At 41.6% G+C, this 25,303-nt stretch overlaps 1 protein-coding gene across 10 annotated transcripts in view; it reads left to right on the top strand.

Annotated features, from left to right (window-relative positions):
* fam222ba (family with sequence similarity 222 member Ba) overlaps positions 1-25,303 on the top strand; it is an 82,924-nt gene that overhangs the window by 50,722 nt on the left and 6,899 nt on the right. For 3 of the 10 annotated variants that reach the window (XM_020485506.2, XM_020485507.2, XM_031826663.1), the window contains exons 3-4: positions 17,802-17,858; positions 19,817-19,944. In XM_020485506.2, the coding sequence (XP_020341095.1) occupies positions 19,863-19,944 (82 nt within the window). In that variant the 5' untranslated portion in view covers positions 17,802-17,858; positions 19,817-19,862. Of the gene's footprint in view, positions 1-17,801; positions 17,863-17,884; positions 19,182-19,816; positions 19,945-25,303 lie in introns of those variants that run through there. The other 7 variants (XM_020485514.2, XM_031826666.1, XM_031826668.1 and 4 more) reach the window with 4 other exon arrangements.

Raw genomic sequence — 25,303 nt, 5'->3', positions numbered from 1 at the left:
AGTCTGGCTACTTTCTCTCTCTCTCTCCCCCACTCCATGCCACGTACACTTTCACACAGACCTGTCCCTGCTCCTCTCTTGCCCCTTACCAACCCTCCTGCTGAAACAAGTTTTAAAAAAATATATATATATATATATATATTTAACTTTTTCCACATTTTGTTATGTTACAACCTTAATCTAAAATAGATTTTAAAAATACTAATCCTCAGCAATTTACACAATACCCCATAATAACAAAGCGAAAACAGGTGTTTAGAAATTTGTCCAAATGTCTTAAAATAAAAACATATCTTATTTACGTAAGTCTTCAGACCCTTTGCTATTAGACTCGAAATTGAGCTCAGGTGCATCCTGTTTCAATTCATCATCCTTGACATGTTTCTACAACTTGATTGGAGTCCACCTGAGGTACATTTCAATTGATTGGACATGATTTGGAAAGGCACACAAGTCTATATAAGGTCCCACAGTTGACAGTGCATGTCAGAGCAAAACCAAACCATGAGCTCGAAGGAATTGTCCGTAAAACTCAGAGACAGGATTGTGTCGAGGCACAGATCTGGAAAAGGGTACCAAAACATTTCTGCAGCAATGGTCCCCAAAAACACAGTGGCCTCCATTCTTCAATGGAAGAAGGTTGGAACCACCAAGGTTCTTCCTAGAGCTGGCTGCCCAGCCAAACTGAGGAATCGGGGGAGAAGGGCCTTGGTCACCGAGGTGACCAAGAACCTGATGGTTACTCTGACAGAGCTCTAGTGTTCCTCTGTGGAGATGGGATAACCTTCCAGAAGGACTCCCATCTCTCCAGCACTCCACAAATATGACCTTTATGGTAGAGTGGACAGACGGAATCCAAAAAGGCACATGAAAGCCCGCTTGGAGTTTGGAAATAGGCACCTAAAAGACTCGGACTATGAGAAACAAGATTCTCTGGTCTGATGAAACCAAGATGGAACTCTTTGGACTGAATCCAAGCAGGCTGTTATGTGCCTAATACTGTGGCGTGGCTTCCGTCTGGCCACTCTCCCATAAAGGCCTTATTGGTGGAGTACTGCAGAGATGGCATTCCTGGAAGGTTCTCACATCTCCACAGAGGAAATTTGAAGCTCTGTCAGTGACCATCGTGTCTTGGTTGTTCCAAACATCTACAATTTAAGAATGATGAATGTGTTCTCGGGGACCTTCAATGTTGCATAAGTTTTTTTGTTTTTGTTTTGTTTTTTTCCCTTTCCCCAGATATGTGCCTCAACACAATCCTGTCTTGGAGCTCTACGTACAATTGCTTCAACCTCATAGCTTGGTTTTTGCTCTGACATGCACTGTCAACTGTGGGACCTTATAGACAGTTGTGTGCCTTTTTCAAATCATGTCCAATCAATTGAATTTACCACAGGTGGACTCCAATCAAGTTGTAGAAACATCTCAAGGATGGTCAATGGAAACAGAATCTACCTGAGCTCAATTTCGAGTCTCATAACAAAGGGTCTGAATACTTATGTAAATAAGGTATTTCTGTTATTTAAAAAATAAAATAAACGTGCTAAACTGTTTAGACAGTTTTCTCTTTGTCATTATGGGAGAGCTGTATGTTGTGCGCGTGTGATACATGATGACTAACGAAAATATACCCGCGCCAATTTAATTCCAGTAAATTATGCTAATTAACCTATAGACTGATAAGCATGACCTGTTAAATGTGTTTTCTGCAGCTAACCGATCAATGGTTAACCGTGAACATCCCTAGTACTGAACTCTACTGTTCTGTGCTGTACTGTACTCTACGGAGCTCTACTGTTCTGTACTTTGATGTCAAAACTTATGAAACATATGTCTATGATTGGCTCAGATTTGACCAACCAAATGTTCTATTGTTGGGGCAGAGCTCATTAAAATAATAGCCAGTGTGTAGAATCATACCCCAATATACAAAAAAGTATATTTGTAACTTTTGTGTACCTTTTTGGGAAACATCACCATGAAGACATTCATATCTATAATTATGCATTTCTTTGTAGTACAGATCAGGGACACAAGATGAAATTCAGTTATCGGGTGTAAATCCACTTCACTTACTGTAGTTCAATAACCAAAATTTTTAAAAATCTACGTCAATGTGTCATGTCATGTAGCTGACACCCCATTCTTTCTGCAGACATCGTTGAATCTTAAATTGGACCAGATATGAGTTTTTGGAAAATGTGGACACAAAAAACAAGTAGATTTTACAGAAATTCTGTTACTGAACTTTGGATCTGCACAATTCTGCCAGGAAATGTGTTTTTGTAAAATGTTCAGTGTAAATTGTTATAAGTAGTCCTGTGCATGGACTTGTATGGTTTGTTAAACTTTGAAATCATTGGTTTTTGTTTAGCAAACATTATTTTTCAGCTCAATTCCGTTATCGTGGAATTGCCCTTTTACAAACACTACATAGCTTGGTGTCAGACATCTCCACGTGATTGACTGGCTGCATTGTCTCCTTTGATAAAGAGTAACGCTCTTAGATTACATTGATGTGGGATTTAGAAAAGACAAAAGGGACAATGTTGCTCTTGTATGAAGACGATAAGGCCTATCTCAGGGCTGTAGTATGGTTAGCCTACCCCTGAGGGTGTACTGCAGAGTAGGGTCTCTCCTCTAATGTGGCGTGCAAGTCGCTCTCCCTCAGTTATCAGTCATCATGTACCAATCTGTGTTTGAACAGATGCAGGCCAGGACTGCTCCAAACCTAACTGTCAAGTGTCACTCTTAATTGCAAAGCAGGAAGCGTAATGGCTACCACAGATCCTTGCCACGGCTGTTTTTATTAATATCCCCTGACTGATTAATTATAAAGGCTAGCGCTAGGTGTTTTTAACACTAGGTGTATTTAGAGTGTGACTAAAATCAAATGTAGGACTTTTAAAATGTGTGTTTAAAAACCTACAGCTGCCCAGAGATCTCAATATGGTTTTTAATGCATGTCAGCCATTGGGGATTCTCTCCCTGTGTGGTTGGTTTTTAGACAATCACATCTCTGAAAGCAGTTGGTTTTTTCCTCACTGACGCATGTCCTCTCCAGCCCTCTGTCTGCACTGTGAATGGATGTAGAGTGGAAAGATAAGTTAATAAGTAGCCCCACACTCACACTCATGTCTCGCACTTTCCACATTAACTTCTTGATGCACCCATCCCGTTAGCGGGATCATTTTCGTCAACATCCGCTGAATTGTAGAGTGCCAAATTTAAATTACAAAAAATATTTTATTTTCATGAAATCACAAGTGCAATATAGAAAAACACAGTTTAGCTTGTTGTTAATCCACCTGGCGTGTCAGATTTCAAAAAAGCTTTTCAGCGAAAGCATACCAAGCGTTTATGTAAGGACAACTCTCTCAGCAGACAAAACATTACGAACAGCTAGCAGCCAAGAAGATTGGTCACGAAAGTCAGACAATAAAATGAATCGCTTACCTTTGATCTTTGGATGTTTGCACTCACGATACTCCCAGTTACACAAATGTTCCTTTTGTTCCATAAAGATTATTTTTATATCCAAAATACATTTGGTTGGCGCGTTATGTTCAGAAATCCACAGGCTCGAGCGGTCACGACCAGGCAGACAAATTCCAAATTGTATCCGTAAAGTTTGTAGAAACATGTCAAATGTTTTTTATAATCAATCCTCAGGTTGTTTTTACAATATATAATCGATAATATTTCATCCGGACGATAGCTTCTTCAATAGGAGAGAGAGAGAAAATGTCTGCTCCACTCTGTTGCGCATGCAAAACGCTGCTGGCACCCAGCCATCCAATAACGCAATGTGATCTTCCTTGCTCATTTTTCAAAATAAAAGCCTGAAACTATGTCTAAAGACTGTTCACAACATGTGGAAGCCATAGGAAAAGGAATATGGTTGATATCCCTTTAAATGGAGCAAAGGCAGGCAATGGAACAGAGAGCTTTCAGGAAAAACAGCACTTCCGGGTTGGATTTTCCTCAAGTTTTCGCCTGCAATATCAGTTCTGTTATACACAGATAATATTTTGACCGTTTTGGAAACTTTAGAGTGTTTTCTATCCTAATCTGACAATTATATGCATATTCTAGATTCTGGGCCTGAGAAATAGGCAGTTTCATTTGGGTACGTTTTTCATCCAAACATTAAAATACTGCCCCCTACACTCAACAGGTTAAGGAGTCAAGTGGGTGAGTGGTAATTAGTGGGTGTGTGTTGTAATGACTGGCCACAGGATGAGATCAGGTCAGGACGCCTCCAATTCATATCTCCCGACTCATACACTCACTCACTCAGTCCTAGGAGCCCTGTGTCTAATATGGCACGCTATTCCCTACGTATGTAGGTAAGTTTGACCAGGCCATAAGAGATAGGATCCCATTTCAGACGCACCCCCAGTTTCCTCCCCCAGCTAGAGGATGAGGAGCCAATCAGTACTTTGTTGGCTAATTGGCTGGGCAGGCTCAGTGGCTCTCATTAAGGCTAAAAGCATCCTCATGCTTCCCATCCGAAACAGTTTGGAACCATTCGTGCATATTGTGACATTTTTGGTCTTCGGCTGTTTTTTCTCGAGGCTAGCCAAAGTCTACGCCCATTTGTCGGTGATTGGTCAACAGTAGGGATTCTTCAATGAACTGTTTGTCATTCAATGAGAGACAAATAGTTTTTATGCAAAGGTTTTCACATAAATACTGTACCTAGAATCTTACATGTAAAGTTGTGCGACTAAGATCTGCAAAAACGTCAAAATGAATGACAGGTTTCTTGAGTTATTCTGACTACGATGGGCAAACCAGTAAATTGCTGCTTTTTTTCTCATGTTTCAAGCGAAGGGTTTTTTAAGGCAGGGTTTTTGTTCCTGGGGCCCCACCTTGGTGCACGTCTTGGTTTTTGCCCTAGCACTGCACAGCTGAGTCAAATAACCAACTCATTATCAAGCTTTGATTATTTGATTCAGCTGTGTAGTGCTAGGGCAAAAACCAAGTGGGGGCCCAGGGCCGAGTTTGGGAAACTCTACAATAAAAACAATGTATACAGGGCTCTCTTGTAAAATGAAATGTTTTATCTCAATGTGACTCCCTATTTAAATAAAGGTTAAATATAAATAAACGTTTGTTCGCCGAGCCGAGCAAAACTTTTTAAAATGAGAGCCACTGATGGTTAATGACCGACAGAACACAACGGATTAGGGATGAGGCCAATGGGGTGATAAGTAATCACTGTAGCCGCTAGCCAGTAAGCACAAACTATTCAACAATGAAAATGTTCTAAAACATAATGCAACCATGCCATATTGCTCTCTTGAATAATGTTACAATTCACAAGTATTTGTTTTCTCGTCTCTAGGATACACTCATTACATTTTATCTTCAAGACAAAAGCAGAGTTACTGTAACAGAATGTCTTCATGAAGTAATGTTAGCCTATCAAATGTACTTTTAACCCTCTCTCACCAATATAAAAAGTAAAGTAGGCCTAACTTAGAACATTACAACAAACCAGGCTTAATTTGTATCGATATCATGTAAATCATGTGGTAAAAGATCTTCCCAAAGATTGGAAAGCAGCTGCGGTCATCCCCCTCTTCAAAGGGGGGGACACTCTTGACCCAAACTGCTACAGACCTATATCTATCCTACCGTGCCTTTCTAAGGTCTTCGAAAGCCAAGTCAACAAACAGATTACCGACCATTTCGAATCTCACCATACCTTCTCTGCTATGCAATCCGGTTTCAGAGCTGGTCATGGGTGCACCTCAGCCACGCTCAAGGTCCTAAACGATATCTTAACCGCCATCGATAAGAAACATTACTGTGCAGCCGTATTCATTGATCTGGCCAAGGCTTTCGACTCTGTCAATCACCATATCCTCATCGGCAGACTCGACAGCCTTGGTTTCTCAAATGATTGCCTCGCCTGGTTCACCAACTACTTCTCTGATAGAGTTCAGTGTGTCAAATCGGAGGGTCTGCTGTCCGGACCTCTGACAGTCTCTATGGGGGTGCCACAGGGTTCAATTCTTGGACCGACTCTCTTCTCTGTATACATCAATGAGGTCGCTCTTGCTGCTGGTGAGTCCCTGATCCACCTCTACGCAGACGACACCATTCTGTATACTTCCGGCCCTTCTTTGGACACTGTGTTAACAACCCTCCAGGCAAGCTTCAATGCCATACAACTCTCCTTCCGTGGCCTCCAATTGCTCTTAAATACAAGTAAAACTAAATGCATGCTCTTCAACCGATCGCTACCTGCACCTACCCGCCTGTCCAACATCACTACTCTGGACGGCTCTGACTTAGAATACGTGGACAACTACAAATACTTAGGTGTCTGGTTAGACCGTAAACTCTCCTTCCAGACCCATATCAAACATCTCCAATCCAAAGTTAAATCTAGAATTGGCTTCCTATTTCGCAACAAAGCATCCTTCACTCATGCTGCCAAACATACCCTTGTAAAACTGACCATCCTACCAATCCTCGACTTTGGCGATGTCATTTACAAAATAGCCTCCAATACCCTACTCAACAAATTGGATGCAGTCTATCACAGTGCAATCCGTTTTATCACCAAAGCCCCATATACTACCCACCATTGCGACCTGTACGCTCTCGTTGGCTGGCCCTCGCTTCATACTCGTCGCCAAACCCACTGGCTCCATGTCATCTACAAGACCCTGCTAGGTAAAGTCCCCCCTTATCTCAGCTCGCTGGTCACCATAGCATCTCCCACCTGTAGCACACGCTCCAGCAGGTATATCTCTCTAGTCACCCCCAAAACCAATTCTTTCTTTGGCCGCCTCTCCTTCCAGTTCTCTGCTGCCAATGACTGGAACGAACTACAAAAATCTCTGAAACTGGAAACACTTATCTCCCTCACTAGCTTTAAGCACCAACTGTCAGAGCAGCTCACAGATTACTGCACCTGTACATAGCCCACCTATAATTTAGCCCAAACAACTACCTCTTTCCCAACTGTATTTAATTTTTATTTATTTATTTATTTTGCTCCTTTGCACCCCATTATTTTTTATTTCTACTTTGCACATTCTTCCATTGCAAAACTACCATTCCAGTATTTTACTTGCTATATTGTATTTACTTTGCCATCATGGCCCTTTTTGCCTTTACCTCCCTTCTCACCTCATTTGCTCACATTGTATATAGACTTGTTTATACTGCATTATTGACTGTATGTTTGTTTTTACTCCATGTGTAACTCTGTGTCGTTTTATCTGTCGAACTGCTTTGCTTTATCTTGGCCAGGTCGCAATTGTAAATGAGAACTTGTTCTCAACTTGCCTACCTGGTTAAATAAAGGTAAAATAAAATAAAAATTTAAATAAAAGCAAATTGCGATTGGAAACATGGGTATAAATGAATTCACCTTGACGAGCCTAGAAGTTCAGCATCCCGGGGTCGCCTCTTCACTGTTGAAGTTGAGACTAGTGTTCTTGCGGGTACTATTTTAATGAAGCTGCCAGTTGAGGACTTGTGACGTGTCTGTTTCTCAAACTAGACACTAATGTACTTGTCCTCTTGCTCAGTTGTGCACCGGGGCCTCCCACTCCTCTTTCTATTCTGGTTAGAGACAGTTTGCGCTGTTCTGTGAAGGGAGTAGTACACTGTTGTACGAGATCTTTAGTTTCTTGGCAATTTCTCACATGGAATAGACTTTATTTCTCAGAACAAGAATTGACTGAGAAGAAAGTACTTTGCTCCTGGCCATTTTGAGCCTGTAATCGAACCCACAAATGCTGATGCTCCAGATACTCAAGTACTCTAAAGAAGTTTTATTGCTTCTTGTAATCAGTACAACAGTTTTCAGCTGTGCTAACATAAGTGCAAAATGGTTTTCTAATGATCAATTAGCCTTTTAAAATGATCAATTTGGATTGGCTAACACAATGTGCCATTGAAACATGGGAGTGATGGTTGCTGATAATGGGCATCTGTATGCCTATGTAGATATTCCATAAAAAAATCAGCTGTTTCCAGCTACAATAGTCATTTACAACATTAACAATGTTAAAACAACATAAAAAAAAAGTCGTTTTTCTTTCAAAAACAAGGACATTTGTAAGTGACCCCAAACTTTTGAACGTGTGTCGATGGTTGGTGGCAAGAAAAGGTGTGTGAACCCTCTGGAAATGCCTGGATTTCTGCATTAATTGGTCATAAAATTTGATCTGAACTTCATCTAGGTCACAACAATAGACAAACAGTCTGCTTAAACTAATAACACACACACAATTCTAAGTTTTCATGTCTCTATTGAACACATTGTGTGAACATTCACAGTGCAGGGTGGAAAAAGTATGTGAACCCTTGGATTTAATAACTGGTTGACCCTCCTTTGGCAGCGATAACCTCAACGAAACGTTTTCTGTAGTTGCGGATCAGAACTGCACAAAGGTCTGGAGGAATTTTTTACCATTCCTCTTTACATAACTGTTTCAGTTCTGCAATATTCTTGGGATGTCAGGGGTGAACTACTCTCGAGGTCATGCCACAGCATCTCAATCGTGTTGAGGTCAGGACTCGGACTGGACCATTTCAGAAGGCAAATTTTCTTCTGTTGAAGCCTTTGTGTTTTGGGTCGTCTTGTTACATCACCCAACGTCTATTGAGCTTCAATTGGCGGACAGATAGCCTAACGTTCTCCTGCAAAATGTCTTGATAAATTTGGGAATTCAGTTTTACGTCAATGATGGCAAGCTGTCCAGGCCCTGAGGCAGCAAAGCAGCCCCAAACCATGATGCTCCCTCCACCATACTTTACAATTGGGATGAGGTTTTGATGTTGGTGTGCTGTGACGTTTTTTCTGCACACAGTGTTGTGTGTTCCTTCTAAACAACTCAACTGTAGTTTCATCTGTCCACAGAATATTTTGCCAGTGGAACATCCAGGTGGACTTTTGCAAACTTCAGACATGCAGAAATGTTTTTTTTCGACAGCAGTGGCTTCTTCCGTGGTGTCCTCCCATGAACACCATTCTTGTTTAGTGTTTTACGTATCGTAGACTCGTCAGAGATGTTAGCATGTTCCATAGACTTCTGTAAGTCTTTAGCTGACACTAGGATTCTTCTTAACCGCATTGAGCATTCTGCGCTGTGATCTTGCAGCAACAGTGCTGAACTTTCCATTTATAGACAATTTGTCTAACCGTGGAATTTTAGAGAATTTTTGAGCTTTTAGAGATCCTTTTGTGACCCTTACCAGCTTTATGCAAGTCAACCATTCTTAATCTTAGGTCTTCTGAGATCTCTTTTGTTCGAGGCATGGTTGACATCAGGCAATGCTTATTGTGAATAGCAAACTCAATTATTATTATTTTTTTATTAGGTAAGGCAGCTCTAACCAACATCTTCAATATTGTCTCTGTGATTGGACTTCAGGTTAGGTGACTCCTGACTCCAATTAGCTTTTGGAGAAGTCATTAGCCTAGGGGTTCACATACTTTTTCCAACCTACACTGTGAACTTTAAATTATGTATTCAATATAGACAAGAAAAATACAATCTGTGTGTTATAAGTTTAAGCACACTGTGTGTCTATTGCTTTGACCTAGATGAAGATCAGATCAAATTGAATTACCAATTTATGCAGAAATCCAAAGGGTTCACATACTCTTTCTTGCCACTGTGTGTGTGTCTCTCATATTGTAACAGGCTGTTACTGCAATTTCAGGTAAAAATTCAAAAACAAGTATCAAATATTAGGAAAATGTCTATACATTTTAGCTGTTACAAAAACATTGCTCTGCTATTACCATTTATACTGTAGGAGTGTTGGCTCAACGAGGCAGTTCTGTTTACACAGCCCTGCTTCAAAGGGGGCAACTGTCGGGCGAGTGTCGTGCTTCAACTCCGGAGGTAGCGGTCAAGATGTAGCAAGTATGCAGGTTTACATTTTAATAATATGTGTAGCTGACGGTATTTTTTACGAAAAGTCTTAGTGTGAAGAGTCTTATTGTCTAAACCAGCTCTGAGTTGCTCTAGTCTCCCTTCTCTCTCCCTCATCACCACAGCAGCTATTTCTTTGTTTGATTTCTGAACTTTTCTGTTGCTTGTTTGGAAACAGTGCCTCCGTTTCTCCTTTTTCCATTCTCTGTGTCTCTCCCCTCCCTCACTCATTTTAAACATACACTGTACACAGTATTACACACACATAAAAAAAATTTTTTGTAAAAAGCAGTCTGTGTTGATGAGGGCTGGCATCTCTATGGTTGAAAAATAAAAATGTCAGTCAGCCCAGCCTTGGACTACACACCTCAGAATCTGCTACAGTCATCAGGATCTCTTGTGTGAGAATGTCGAACACGCGCACACACGCCATGTATGCACACGCCATGTATACACACATATACTACAGTCACACGCCATGTATCCACACACATACCACATGTACATGCCATGTGTATACACACACAGTGGAACAGAACGGCGACCGCTTACATGCCTGTGGGCCCCGGGCTAGCAACAGCACTGTTTCAGCAAATCCTGTTCCGCCTCTGCTGTTTGTACATCCCAGATGGGCTAATGAAGGCCACACTGATGTGAACAGTACGCACAAGAGCAGGCGAGGGCTTTTTTCATTTAGAATGCTCCGGTTCGGAATTCAAGGATAAAAAGCTATTTTCTTTCTGTTCCCCTTTCTCTTTCTTTTACCCCGGCATTCAGCTCTCCTCGCTCGCAAAAGAAAAGTAATTTAATTCTATGTCCCTGGGAGTATGCGCGCACACACTCACGCACACTCTAGGATACAATGAATTTCTCCCAACAAGCTTTTTCCTTGGCTCTATTACTGACCCTATGACCTCAGGGTAAACACGCAATTAAATAACAGCAGCACACAGCCTGTTCTGCTTTCTCCTCTCCTTCTCCCTCAGTCATTATCACAACAGAGGCTTAGCTCTCTTAATTGCTTTCACCTTCATTTGGGAAAGACTGCTAAGGACTAGTGGTTAATACTCACAACCAACCAAACAGGGTTTTCTCACCTTTTTATAGCAAGGAGGCATTTATTGGAACCATCTTTTCTAATGCTACTTATTTTGATGCTGCACTCTTAGTTTTCATACACACATACTTAAATGCACTAGTTTTCCCCTTACATAGGCTACACTACAGCTGAACCCCAGTCTCTTCCTGCCCCGAAAGCGTTGGTTTGTTTTTCTCTGCAATTATCCCTATGATCCATTTCCTAACACTTCCGCCTGAATGTTTAACCAATGCAGATTGCCCTGACGTGGGGAGATATTGACTAATGCAATTATAGCTGGCTGGTGTAATTTTCTAAATGGCCCTCGCCTCTCACACTGTTTTTTTAGATGGGTGAGTTGTTCTGCCTGTCTTTCTAACACCCCTGAGAAATGGAGGAAAGATATAGGCTTGTGTCGTGTCAAATTATTGGAGCAATTTGACATGACATGTCATGGCGTCTCTAAATGCCTTGAAGTTGTGCTTGTGACCTTGCATGCATCAGTTTTCAAGTACAGCATTGTCTCATCACTAAACTCTTATAAAAAAAGAGGCTCACTCAAATAGACAACTATTATAGATGTATGAGTTGTTGTGGTGGAGACTGAAGAGTCACTTGCTGCGTCATCGTGTCATGGGTCTCTAACGCATGTCGATGTTATGTAACGTTGTCGAAAGTGATGTTATGAAAATGCTTTTAGAACATATTAGACGTTTGAGTTCCTAGCACAAGATTAGAGAGATGAAAACATCATAGGAATGGTAGAGTACACCTGCTTTATTCATGGCTTTTTGATCTAGATCCTGATCAAGAAGTGAATAAAGTAAAAGCTAAAACTACCAATTTTGAAAGGGGAAAAACAATAAAATACTAACAATCATTATTAACAAGCTGTATAGTCTGGTCAAACATCCACTTGCATATGTTTTCCAGCTCATTCAGCTGTAGGCTATATCACAGTGATTTTCACATTGTCCGGGGCATCAGATCCACATTGACAAATCAGATAGCTAGCATCGAATAAGCTTGTATAGTCCAGTCAAAATCCCACTTCCACATTTTGTGTTCATTCAACGAGCAAAGTCTAGCTGTGTTAAACATTACAGTAGTTTTGAAATGGGCAACGGATAGTACTGTCTTAGCCAGTAAGCTAGCTAGCGGCATTGTAATTCCCAGAATAAAGTCACTTTTGCAGGCTGATTGTGTACACTGTGCATAAAATGGTATTCAATATGGTTTGCAGTATGTTCTGCAAGGTTAGCTATGTAGGGACGTTGACACAGTCAGTTGCAGCTAGTAAGGCTTGAAATCCAGCTGGATACAGGTGCCTGCCTGGGTCACTGCAGAGTAAAGTCCATATCATACTAATCTAACCCACCTGGGTTATACCATGTGGGCAATTAGGAATCCGTTGGCGTAGCAGAGGCCACGCACACACATGGGGAACAGGGGTGTGGTGAGGAGGAGCCCTGATCTTATGAAGCTGCAGCATCTGATAACTCAAAGCTGTGCTAGAGAGAGCCTGACTGTCAACAACGGTCTTACTGCACTTTCTGAGTGTTTGTGTTGTTGAAAGACCCTGTGTTTTTTTTCTGTCTGATATATGTATTTCAAGTTGATGTGGCCTAGTCACTGGGTAGGAGACCAATGCCCTGTCTGTCTTTCTGTCTGGCTGTCTGTCTGGTTTCATCATCTCTTGCTGTAGTCTCTCTACCACTATAGAGCAGAGTGTCAGCTGGAGCATTACCATAGACTGACCTTTGCTTCTGCGCTCCCCAGTTTTCTGACATTCAGGGGCGCTGTAGGGGAGGTGTGTTTGTGTGCAAAGGAAGTCCCCCACCCCCCCCCCCACCCAAAAAAAACAATTGGTCAAGCAGATTATAGATTTAAATTGTCTGAATGGACAAGTAAAATAAATTCCCACAAAATCACAATGTCAAACAACTAGGCTACTCCAATCAAAATGGGTTCAAAGTGTCCTCCAGTTGCCATGTGTTATGCACTGTCCTACCAATCTCTGCAGAGTGCTTCGGAGTAGAATTATTGGATGCCTGCATTTTCTTGATCAAAGTCAGCCTACTGTGGTTGATATTCATTGCTAGTTAGTGAGTTATTTGCCCAGTTATAGCTAATTGTTAAGTCATGAAAATCCTGAAAAAGGCATGGTGTTATGCATCCCTTGCGTGTGCCAGTGCACTTGGGTGTTATCCAGATTGCCATGTCGGGATATTCAGTAATACCGGCACTGAACACAAGGGGCACCATTTTTAAACCTCACTGATCCTCTGTAATCCGAAGGTTAGCAAAACAAACAGATGCATGTAAAATCCAATAGAGAATGCTAATGAGCACATTGCAAACATTTTGTGTCTCTGACCGAAAGTATTTGCAGGACAGACTCTTAAAGTTATTCAAGTAACAAAATACTCAGTGTGCTGCATGCAGAAAACAAATATTAGACAGGAAGACTCTTGATCCAGGGGGGATTCTCTGCTGTTACCAAGTGACCGTAACCACTGAGCTACATGGCTAACTAGCTACTAAAGGCTCCAGTCTCTTGTCATTGTGTGCTTACAAACAAACACTAAGTGACTGGGGACAACCAGTAAACTTCATAATGACAAATTATGTGACGTAGAATGAAGAACACAATCTTTATCGTCTAGCGTATTGCACAAGTTCACTGCAGGTATTTACTTAATAGTAGCTACAAATATTCAAATTCTTAAAATAGTTTCAATGGTGTTGTAAAACATCCCATGGCTATATCCAAATACCCCGGTATGCGGTATAATAGTATGTCGCCCAAGCCTACAGCAAACTAACTAGATACCCAGCAAAACGACACAATATGCTTTAAATTGGCTACCTCACAAGTTAAATATTTAGCTAGTTGCATGTATTCATGTAATTGTCATTCCGATGTACAAAAAAAATGTTCCACCAGCACTCGTCTATAACCACAAATGGCTGACATGCAGTTGATACGGGTGCACAGTTGATGAAACCAATGCTGCACACTCAAGTTGTAAAACTGTCTCAAGTGCTCAGAATTGGGTGTAATTCTGACACCGTTGGAACGCTGGTATTCTCCTCTATTCAGTACTTCTGACAATGTTCCCCCCTCTCAAAGATATTCTTAGAATATCCTAAATGACAAGGAGCTCCACAGAAAATATTTTATCCTTAAGAATTCCTGGTCTCCGTCAGCGTTTGGAAATGCCGATCTGCGGTCAAGAACGCAGAGTTCATTTCAGCCTATGCTACCCTTCAGTCCCTTGACTTTTTTGGCGATGATGGAGACATGGATCACCCCAGAGAACACTGCTACTCCAGCTGCTCTCTCTCCATCTGACTATGTGTTCTCACATACAGTACCAGTCAAAAGTTTAGGTGTGTCCACTCATTCAAGGGTTTTTCTTTATTTGTACTATTTTCTACATTGTAGAATAATATAGACGACGTCAAACTATGAAATAACGCATATTTTAGTAGCCACCCTTTGCCTTGATGATAGCTTTGCACACACTTGGCATTCTTTCATCCAGCTTCACATGGAATGCTTTTCCAACATTCATGAACGAGTTCCCACATATGCTGAGCACTTGTTGGCTGCTTTTCCTTCACTCTGCAGTCCAACTCATCCCAAACCATCTTAATTGGGTTGAGATCGGGTGATTGTGGAGGCCAGGTCATCTGATGCAGCACTCCATCACTCTCCTCGGTCAATTAGCCCTTACACAGCCTGGATGTGTGTTGGGTTATTGTCTGGTTGAAAAACAAATAATAGTCTCATTAAGCGCAAACCAGGTGGGATGGCGTATCGCTGCAGAATACTGTGGTAGCCATGCTGGTTAAGTGTGCCTTGAATTCTAAACATCACTGACAGTGTCACCAGCAAAGCACCCCCACACCATCACACCACCTCCTCCATGCATCATGGTGAGAACCACACATGTGGAGATCATCTGTTCACCTACTCTGCTTCTCACAAAGACACGGCAGTTAGAACCAAAATTCTCAAATTTGGACTCATCAGACCAAAGAACAGATTTTCACCAGTCTAATGTCCATTGCTTGTTTCTTGGCCCAAGCAAGTCTCTTCTTATTATTAGTGTCCTTTTAGTATTGGTTTCTTTGCAGCAATTCACCATGAAGGCCTAATTCATGCAGTCTCCTCTGAACAGTTGTGTCTGTTACTTGAACTCTGTGACGCATTTATTTGTGCCACAATCTGAGGTGCAGTTAACTCTAATGAACTTATCCTCTGCAGCAGAGGAAACTCCGGGTCTTCCTTTCCTGATGTGGTCCTCATGAGAGCCAGTTTCATCATAGTGCTTGATGGTTTCTGTGACTTCACTTGAAGAAACTTTCGAAGTTCTTGAAATTTTCGGGATTGACTAACCTTCATGTCTTAGTAATGATGGACTGTCGTTTCTCTTTTTTCCACCCCTACAACAAGGTAGGCGTTGGCTCAACAAGGTAACTGATTGGCTCAAATGCATTAAGAAGGAAAGGAATTCCAAAAATGAACTTTAAACAAGGCACACCTGTTAATTGAAATGCATTCCAGGAGCTCATGAAAGTGGTTGATAGAATCCCAAGGCAAAGGGTAGCTACTTTAAAGAATCTAAAATATAATTTGTTTTAATACTTTTTTGGTTACTACATGATTCCATTTGTTATTTAATCGTTTTGATGTCTTCACTATTATTCTACAAAGTAGAAAATAGTAAAAAATAAAGAAACCCTTGACTGAGTAGTTGTGTCCAAACTTTTGATTGGTACTGTGTGGGTGTGTGTGTATATATAGATAGTTTGGACACACCTACAGATTCTTCAAAGTAGCCACTCTTTGCCTTGATGACAGCTTTGCACACTCTTGGCATTCTGTCAACCAGCTTCATGAGGTGGTCACCTGGAATGCATTTCAATTAACAGGTGTGCCTTGTTACAGGTTAATTTGTGGAATTTCTTTCCTTCTTAATGTGTTTCAGCCAATAATTTGTGTTGTGACAAGGTAGGGGTGGTATACAAAAGATAGCCCTATTTGGTAAAAGACCAAGTCCGTATTTGGGCAAGAACAGCTCAAATAAGCAAAGAGAAACGACAGTCCATCATTACTTTTTGACATGAAGGTCAGTCAATCTGGAACATTTCAAGAACTTCAAAAGTTACTTCAAGTGCAGTTGCAAAAAACATAAAGCGCTAAGGTGCAGGGTTCAGTAACCGGGTGGTAGCCGGCTAGTAACAGTGACAAAAGTTCAGGGCAGGGTACTGGGTGGAGGACAGCCAGTAGTAACTATTTAACAGTCTGATGGCCTTGAAATAGAAGCTGTTTTTCAGTCTCTCGGTCCAAGCTTTGATGCCCCTGAACTAACCTCGCCTTCTGGATGATAGCGGGGTGAACAGGCCGTGGCTCGGGTGGCTGAGGTCCTTGATTTTCTTGGCCTTCCTGTGACACCGGGTCCTATAGATGTCTTGGTGGGCCGGTAGTGTGCCCCTGGTGATGCGTTGGGCAGACCACACCACCCTCTGGAGAGCCCAACAGGATTCTTTCAATGGTGCATCTGTAAAAGATTGAGGGCCAAGAAGTGTCTTAAGGGCCAAGCCAAATTTCCTCAGCCTCTTGAGATTGAAGAGGTGCTGTTGAGCCACCTTCACCACACTGGCTGTGTGGGTGGACCATTTCAGATTTTCAATGATGTGTACGCCAAGGATCTTGAAGCTTTTCACATTCTCCACTGCGGCCCCATCAATGTGGATGGGGACGTGCTCCCTCTGCTGTCTCCTGAAGTCCATGATCCACTTCTTCGTTTTGTTAAGTGCCTTGCAAAAAGCCACAACTGTAGCATATATAATATATGGGATCAGAGACCAGCAGCCTTCCATTGTCAATACCAGTGATTTAACATGCATTTTATTTTGTGAAGTGGTTCCTTGCATCATACAGCAAAATGTAAAGTCCACGTTTTTGGCCCATGGTTTTTTGCAAACAAAATCTGTCCTACATGTCTGAACAAGTGGCTAAAAAAGTTAATGTCAAGCCCTGGTTTGTGTTTGTGTGTGTGTGTGTTGCATTCCTCTGGGTGTGTATGCAACAAACCAATAAATTGAGATCTTGTTTTGACTGAACCCACCCATCCTCGTCTATCTATATTCTTCTTGAAACACCTGCAACCACACGTCTGCAGTTGATGTGAGGTTGACTACCTCCACCCCAATGCCTTTTGTGTTCTTGAAAAGATTGTCATCCTTGCAGAAAAATATTGGCACTAAGATGAATGAATGGAAAGAGAGGGGGGGAAATCTTCCTTGCAGCTGTAAGACCGGTGCTGAAATCTTCTATTCCTCAAATCCTTACAGGGAGGAAAAACCAACCTATCAGGCCAATTAAAGTTAATGCGTGGTGACACGTTGAATCAAGGGCAGGGATTGCTGCCATATGGTTGGCCACTGGTCAGGCTGTAAATCTGGAAGAAGAGTGTGCAGGACTGAGGGGGGGGGAGGACACAGCATCACCCCTTGCCACATAGAACGGAACAGCAGCAAATCCATGATCTTTCTGGTGGTGTGAAGAAAGTGCACTCACCTCTACCGCCCATTACCCCCGTCAAGCCTCCCCCAGCCCTAACCTCCCTTCCTCCTATCTGTGTGTGTGTGTGTGTGTGTGTGTGTGTGTAACTGCCAGCTTCATTAAGGCGTGTTTTGTTTCCCCTCCCAGGGAGGATTTAAATGAGCTGTCATCCTGACCTTTTTCAGCTCCTGTGTTTTTAAAGGGAGTTTATCTCACCCTCTCTCTCCTTCTACAGGGGACAGACACTTTTAAGCCGGCACCCTGCGGCAGACGGCCATGCCAAGGTTGTTTTGTGGGTAATTTCCTTCCTCATAACAACGCGGTGTGTGTGTGTGTTTGTCTGTGCTCCGGTGTTTGTTCTGATGCCACACAGCAGCAAAGGAGAAGGGCACGGGGCAACACACTCTGTCGACTTAATTTGCTCCCTGACTGTTCTTCAGTACAAGCATCTGTGGTGTTTTTAATACTGTAACTAAGTGAAGCAGTCTGCAATTAAATCTGTTCTCTCTGCTGATGTTACTGGGTGGCAAGCTCTCACACACATACAGCCTCTCATTATTAAAGTACCTTGTTATTTATTTAATTTTCTACTGTCTCTCTACTCCATTGTTTGATATCCCCTAAGTGTACTCCTGTTGTGGCTGTTGCGGACTGTAGTAGGGCTGGGCGATATGGCCAAAATAGCATATCATGGTATTTTTCAAATTTATGATGGTATTTTATGTTTTTGATTAATAAAAGTTCTACATTTTCTTTGAGTAGTGTGTGACCCTAGAGTGGAAACGCATTCTAAATTATTTCAATGGGTCTTTCTTCATTCGGATTGTTTTATACTGTTCAATTCAACTTCAACCTAAAATAATTTATTGCATTTCCATCCATTTCTGTATTTCCTGCACTCATTTCAGATCATTTCCACACTGCCACCATATGGGCAAAAATACTAGACCTTATTTTTAACCAAATATTGCGATTTAGATCAAAACACTTGGATTAACTTTTGGAATCGTGGAAATAGAATGTTTATTATAATTATATAGTTAGAATATAAATAATAGTGGGCACTTTGAATGCAGTGTTTGACATAACGAATGAAAATGCCATGGAAGAGTTTTGTGATAGGGTAGGCACCAAAGTGATGTTCAGTGTTTCCTAGGGGACCCTATAATCTTTGGCTACATTAAATATTTTTCATATAACCAAAATATTCATGCTTCGCCTATTCCTCTTTTGATTTAGAAGATACTGTTGCACAAACAACATGCTTATTTAAGCCTCCACCAATACTGGTATCAAGCTGTATTAGCTAGCTACGTTTGCGATTAGCATTAGTGGTTAACACTATTTAGCTTAACTTGCTAAGAAAATACAAACTAGCTGTTTGCAGATGTAAGAAACACAAACTAATATTGTAATTATAGAGCGCTTGTGGATTTATATTAAGATCAATGTTACATGTGCTGCAGACTGAACGAACGTGGCTGGTGGTCAAGCAACCAACAAATGCGGTCCTTGAGTGACAGGGTGGGACTAGTTCTGTGGAAAGAGGCATGGAGAGAGCAGAGATGGATGACTACAGTAGCGGAGTAACCTATAAAAATGGACGTTACACACGGTATATCACATTTAACAAACCAAACATTCAAATACCGTTATAGAAGGTAAAGTTAAAAACCCGGTCCGTGCATAAATACCGGCGTGTGTGTGTGTATAGTAAAATACGGTATACCGCCCAGCCCTAGACCGTAGTATTGATGTGTTACTTACTGTCATGTTCCTACTATTGCTCTCTGGAGTGGGTTCTTTGTGAGTGGAGTTCATATCTGTCATTAAAGGAGAAGTTAGCTTTTTTACAACTAAAAAAATATATGCAAATAGAGTTGTAGAAGGGTGGTGACGCTTTTTTGCGATTTCACTTGCTTTTGAAGGGGTGGGGCGGGGTTGACTCTGTGACATAGTAATTTTAAACCTCCCAAGGCCTGGGGGAAGAGTCTGCCCCATGTTTTACCTTGGCTGTTTGATGTTTTAATTTAAGTTGTTATTCACATCAAATGTCACCTCTACCTGATGCTCCAGGTGTGAAACACTTTCTAATTGAAAGGTAACTGTGTCCTCCCTGAACTGAACCCCCCCCAGCACTCTGCTATATACTATTACTATAGTATCTCTATGTAGCATATGTGTCCCTGCAGTTATGTCTGAGTTCTGACCTCTCTCCTGTCCTTTCTCTTCCTCCCTCTCTGTCTGCAGTGTGAGTAGCAACGAATGTCCCATGTTGCATTAGTGTCTGTGTGAAATGCTGGCCTGCCTGCCAGGGCCAGGTGACCTCTCCCTCCAGCTTCTTTCCCACACGCAGATGAACACTGGACTTCAGAAATGTAAGGGTCTCTACTCTACTCTCCTACACACTCACTCACACGTCATTCATTCCCACTCACTCACACACACACACACACACACACACAAGTCATTCATTCAATTTACAAGACCCAAGATCTTTTAAAGGCAGTACACATGTAGCAGCGGCGTTATACCACCTTGCAATACAGATATTGGTGTACGGAAGGAAGCTAATTCGTACATTTTCAATCCAAATATTTTTTATAAAGATAAGCATTGTTAGATTATAGGAGTAATTATGGTAGTCCTAAAACTTTGGCGCACCGATGCTCACTGCCTTCATAACATAAGCCTGCAGTATAATAGGCTAATAACCACACCACACCAAAACTTAACAAAAGTTTCTCAACTTTATTAGGGTAATATCAGAAGTAAGTCAAACCATTGTTTATAGGGGAAATATGAGCAGGATATTATGTTGTGGCAAACACAACATTGCAGTTGTAACTTAATTTTGTGCAAGAAAATGGCTCAACAGAAGAAAAAAATCCAATTGCGAACTGGTTTAAACTGTCACAAAAGTTTTGAATGGGCTATATTGCAGCAATTACAAAAAAAAGGCTAGTGCCTACCATACCCAACAAATGACAGCAATAGGCTGTATAAGCTATCCTGAACAAAAAATATAAATGCAACAACTGTTGGTCCCATGTTTCATGAGCTGAAATAAATTCTCAGAAATATTCCATATGCACAAAAAGCTTATTTCTCTAAAATGCACAAATTTGTTTACATCCCAGTTAGTGAGCATTTCTCTTTTGCCAAGATAATCCATCCACCTGACAGGTGTGGCATATCAAGAAGCTGATTCAATAGCATGATCATTACACAGGTTTACCTTGTGCTGGGGACAATAAAAGGCCACTGTAAAATGTGCAGTTTTGTCATACAACACAATGCCACAGATGTCTCAAGTTTTGAGGGAGTGTGCAATTAGCATGCAGACTGCAGAAATGTCCACCAGAGCTGTTGCCAGATAATTTAATATGAATTTGTCTTCCATAAGTCGAGTCTGATGTTGTTTTAGATTTGGCAGTACATCCAACCGGCCTTACAACCGCTGACCACGTGTAACCACGCCAGCCCAGGACCTCCACATCCGGCTTCTTCACCTGTAGGATCGTCTGAGACCAGCCACCCAGACAGCTGAGGAAGCTGTGGGTTTGCACAACCGAGTCATTTCTGTACAAGATGTCAGAAACGGTCTCACCAGGATCTTGACCTGACTGCAGTTTGGCGTCGTAACCGACTTCAGTGGGCAAATGCTCCACTTCGATGGCCTCTGACATGCTGGAGAAGTGTGCTCTTCACAGATGAATCTCGGTTTTAACTGTGCCGGGCAAATGGCAGACAAGCGTTTATGGCGTCGTGTTTGGCGGGCGGGTTTGCTGATGTCAATGTTGTGAACAATTTCTGTAAGTTGTGTCCCAGTTTTTCCATGGCCTGCATACTCACTAGATATGTCACCCATTGAGCATGTTTGGGATGCTCTGGATCGACGTGTACTACAGCGTGTTCCAGTTCCCGCTAATATCCAGCAACTTCGCACACAGACATTGAAGAGGAGCGGGACAACATTCCACAGGTCATAATCAACAGCCTGATCAACTCTATGCGAAGGAGGTGTGGTGCATGAGGTGAAATCCATAGACTAGCACCTAATGAATGTGTGCTCAGTGAATTCACTGAGTTCCTTATATGAACTGTAACTCAGTAACCTTTGAAATGGTTGTGTTTTGTTTTTATTCAGTGTAAATACGGGGACACAATTAAAGACAGATTAAACTTAATTTAGCAAACAAATGTCTGAACAGAATGAAACAAAACACATGTTCCATATTTTAAAGAACTGGTTTAGATGAATAAACAGGCCTACAATAATAATGAAAACAATAATAATTATGATAATAAAACGAATGATTATTAATACGAAAAAAATAAAAGTTCCAAATTGCATCCTACCTGAATAGCGTGTTGCCCTGCATTTGGCCCCGTCAATGTTCTTTTCGTCTTTGTCCACTACAATCTAAAATCTTTGTGCTCTAATTTATTTGGGGCAAATTTTTGGGGAAATTCAAAGCACATTAGCTATATCACTAACTCTAAAGAAAATACCCGCTGCTAGTAGCCATGTATTAATCTTAACAGCACATGTAATGTAAAAAACAAACACATTTTGCAGGTGTAGCCTAGCACCCAATGAGGCCTATGCAATGGCCAATGTGCATTTCGCACTTTATGTATGTCAAAGCCATATCAAATATCTTGTTTGTAAAATAGTTGCTATTGAGCTCAAAATTGAGTTGAGAAATAAAAAGTATATTTACAGAAGGCTGTGAACATCCTCTCCCCATCTGTGAGCAACACACCCTTCTCGCACAGTCTACCTGTCTCAACGTGTGATACCACCTCACCCCCACCCCCTCTCTCCCAACCCCAGGTGACATATCTCTCTCACGCACACTTCAGTCGATAGTCCTAAATATTTTAGGTATTTCCTGTTATTGAATTCATTTCTGAGATTCCTATGGTTTACGATCACATGATGGTTACATTGCCTAAAATGTACAACCAAACAGGAGTAACAGATGCATGTTGTTTTGAACAATGGACACCCATTCATGTTTTCTCCTTTCTTTTTGGTCCCTCAGAACTGGTGCCAAGTCCTGTAGAAAGCTTCTCAAATCTCCTATCCAAGCTCTCCGACTGTACGATGTTGGCCATCTTATGCCACGATTTTGCAGTCCAGACATAATGTTCATGTCGTGTGCAAATTCTTTGGCCATAAACGATTGTGGAGTGTCTTGGCACGCTCATTGTGACAGGGTCGAGGTCTGCCGATTTTAAGTAGCACTACGTGCGGCCGTAGGCTCTGACAAAGTTCTGGCAAAAACATGTAGCCTTAATCGTGTAGTATGGCTGGTGTTACGAGCCAATCCTGGTGACTGACCAATAGGAACACAACCTACACTGAATATGCGCACAATAATACGATTTTGAATAGTCCCATTAATATAATAGTATGATCTAAACGTTTACATGCTTTGCAAGACGAATGATTTCCCTAACATATCTGAAATCAGGCCACCTGAAGGGATTTTGATAAATGGACAATCGCCAATCAAAATAAACTTTTTACCATAGCGACCATGTTATTTTTGGGAAGCCTATTTAATTCTGAGTTCGGACATATATAAAGTTTGCATATGAAAACTATTTCTAAGATGCATACTGGCTGGTGCTGGCACATGCGCAGATCTAATACACCGCTGCACTTGACTTAGCCTATGTCGGCTTACATAGCCTCACAAGCCAATCGCACAATGTCTCTACAGAACAAGCAAGTCGTACAATCTGTCTAGGTTGATATCAAAAAATTGTATTTGGTAACATCGCACAGTGTGACATCTAATTATCTTAAAAGACTGAATCCAACGATCAGTGTGGGAAAGCTTTTAGATTATGTTCTCTGTGCATTATTGATCAGACCCAACACAGGGCATACCCCAACAGACCAGCTTGATTTAGATCTTCCCCTCGCCTCTTTTCTCCCTCTCCCTGAGGCACAGAGATCTCCCTCTAGCTAGTTCCTGCAGCAGGTTTGTGTGTTATAAAACACTCTCTCTCCATCTATGGCTCATCAAGACTGTAATTTCAGAATCACTGTAATCCGCCTACCCCCAGGAGCACAGTGCCAAGCGAGGGGGAGTCTCACTAAGTGCCAACGTCCGCCATGTTGTTCTGTTCCTCCTCCTCTCCTCTGGCAGGCATGTGACAGAGTACAGTGGAACAAGCTTGGTTTTAAAAAGGTCCACTCTGTAATAATGTCTGTCGCTTGCTGCGCTGCTGTGTTCTGTAATGCACATCAAAGCAGTAGGGGCTGAAAGTAAAAGTTTGATTTGGTTTATCAATGAACGAGTACCTTTTTTCCCATTCCTATCGATAAAATAATTATATTAAGTCATACAAAAGTTTAACTGTGCGTGAAGTTTCAAATGCATTTGTCATTTCTAAATCTGTAATGTGATAGGTATTTGACCATTTACTATTTTTTTGCACACAAAAACACATTTGATGAATACAATATTTAATCAGTTGTCTTCCGCAAATGAAGTTTATGTTGACTCAATCTTTGAGAGGGAGGGAATCTGACTTCATTAGTCTTCAACTCACAGCTCAGACATTTAATTCCGGTTCAATGTAATAAGCCCTGAGTTAGCCTGCCTGGAGCAGGTTAGATCTGAAGGATTCGTTGAAATACAAATGTAGCTGGCTGAAAGGTGAGCCACTTCTGTGGTACCGTTTGAACTTAGAGTTGACCAAAGTTACCTCGCTAACTCTTCAAACTACACTCGTAGTATAGGGCTCAGGGCAGCAGCTTTATTTATTATTGGGGAGAGAGACTGAAGAGCGACTTTAAATAGATGAGAACACACACACACACACAATACCTGCTCTCAGACTGAGTCTGATGCTGTTGGGAGAGCGATCGTTAACCTCAGCAGCTTGGAAAGTGGAAATGGCCCCCAGATTCCTCCACAGCACAGAGAAGGAAGCATGTAGAGAGAAGTACAACAAATGGAGCAGGCAGAACAATTTTACTCTATACACGCAGCTACTTTACCGAAGGGGCTACATGGAAAGATACGGAGATCTGAAGTAGATCACAACTACATTCCCTATGTCCACATCATTTAAACAGTAAGAGATTCGTTAAGTCACTTGTCTTGAGAGAGAAATGAATGAGCCAGCTAGCATTTGGCCCCCCGACAGTTTAAATATTGTTTGGTAAAAACAGTTGTGTGTGTTACTGACTGTGAAATACTTTTCCTATGTGTTCCTCCATTGGGCAGTCCCTCCAGGATTTCGTTAGGATTTTTTTGTGATTTTTGCAGGCAAAAATTATTAATTTTGGAATCCATGCTACAGGACTATTTTGATCACGGACTGGGCCCCTCTTGCAATAACATTGACAAATACACTGACTGTCTCTGGGTTCATCAGGAAGTGCATAGAGGATGTTATTCTTACAGTGACGATTAGAACATACCCTAATCAGAAACCGTGGATAGATGGCAGCATTCACGCAAAACTTTAAGCGTGAACCTCCGCATTTAACCACAGTAAAGTAACTGGAAACATGGATGATTCCAAACAGTCTCAATTCAACAGCTCACCCGCCGTTGCACTGCACACCTCCCTATCCCACCCGGCAAGAGGAATACCTATCTGAAATGCTGTTTATCGACTACAACTCTGATTTTAACACCGTAGTGCGCTCCATTCTCGTCACTAAGCTCGGGCCTTGGGTCTGAAATGCTCCCTGTGAAACTAGAT

Source organism: Oncorhynchus kisutch, linkage group LG6 (assembly GCF_002021735.2).
Source record: "Oncorhynchus kisutch isolate 150728-3 linkage group LG6, Okis_V2, whole genome shotgun sequence".
Classification (NCBI taxonomy): Eukaryota; Metazoa; Chordata; class Actinopteri; order Salmoniformes; family Salmonidae; genus Oncorhynchus; species Oncorhynchus kisutch.
The sequence above is the reverse complement of the archived record's forward strand: the minus strand, read 5'-3'. Positions and strand labels throughout refer to the sequence as shown.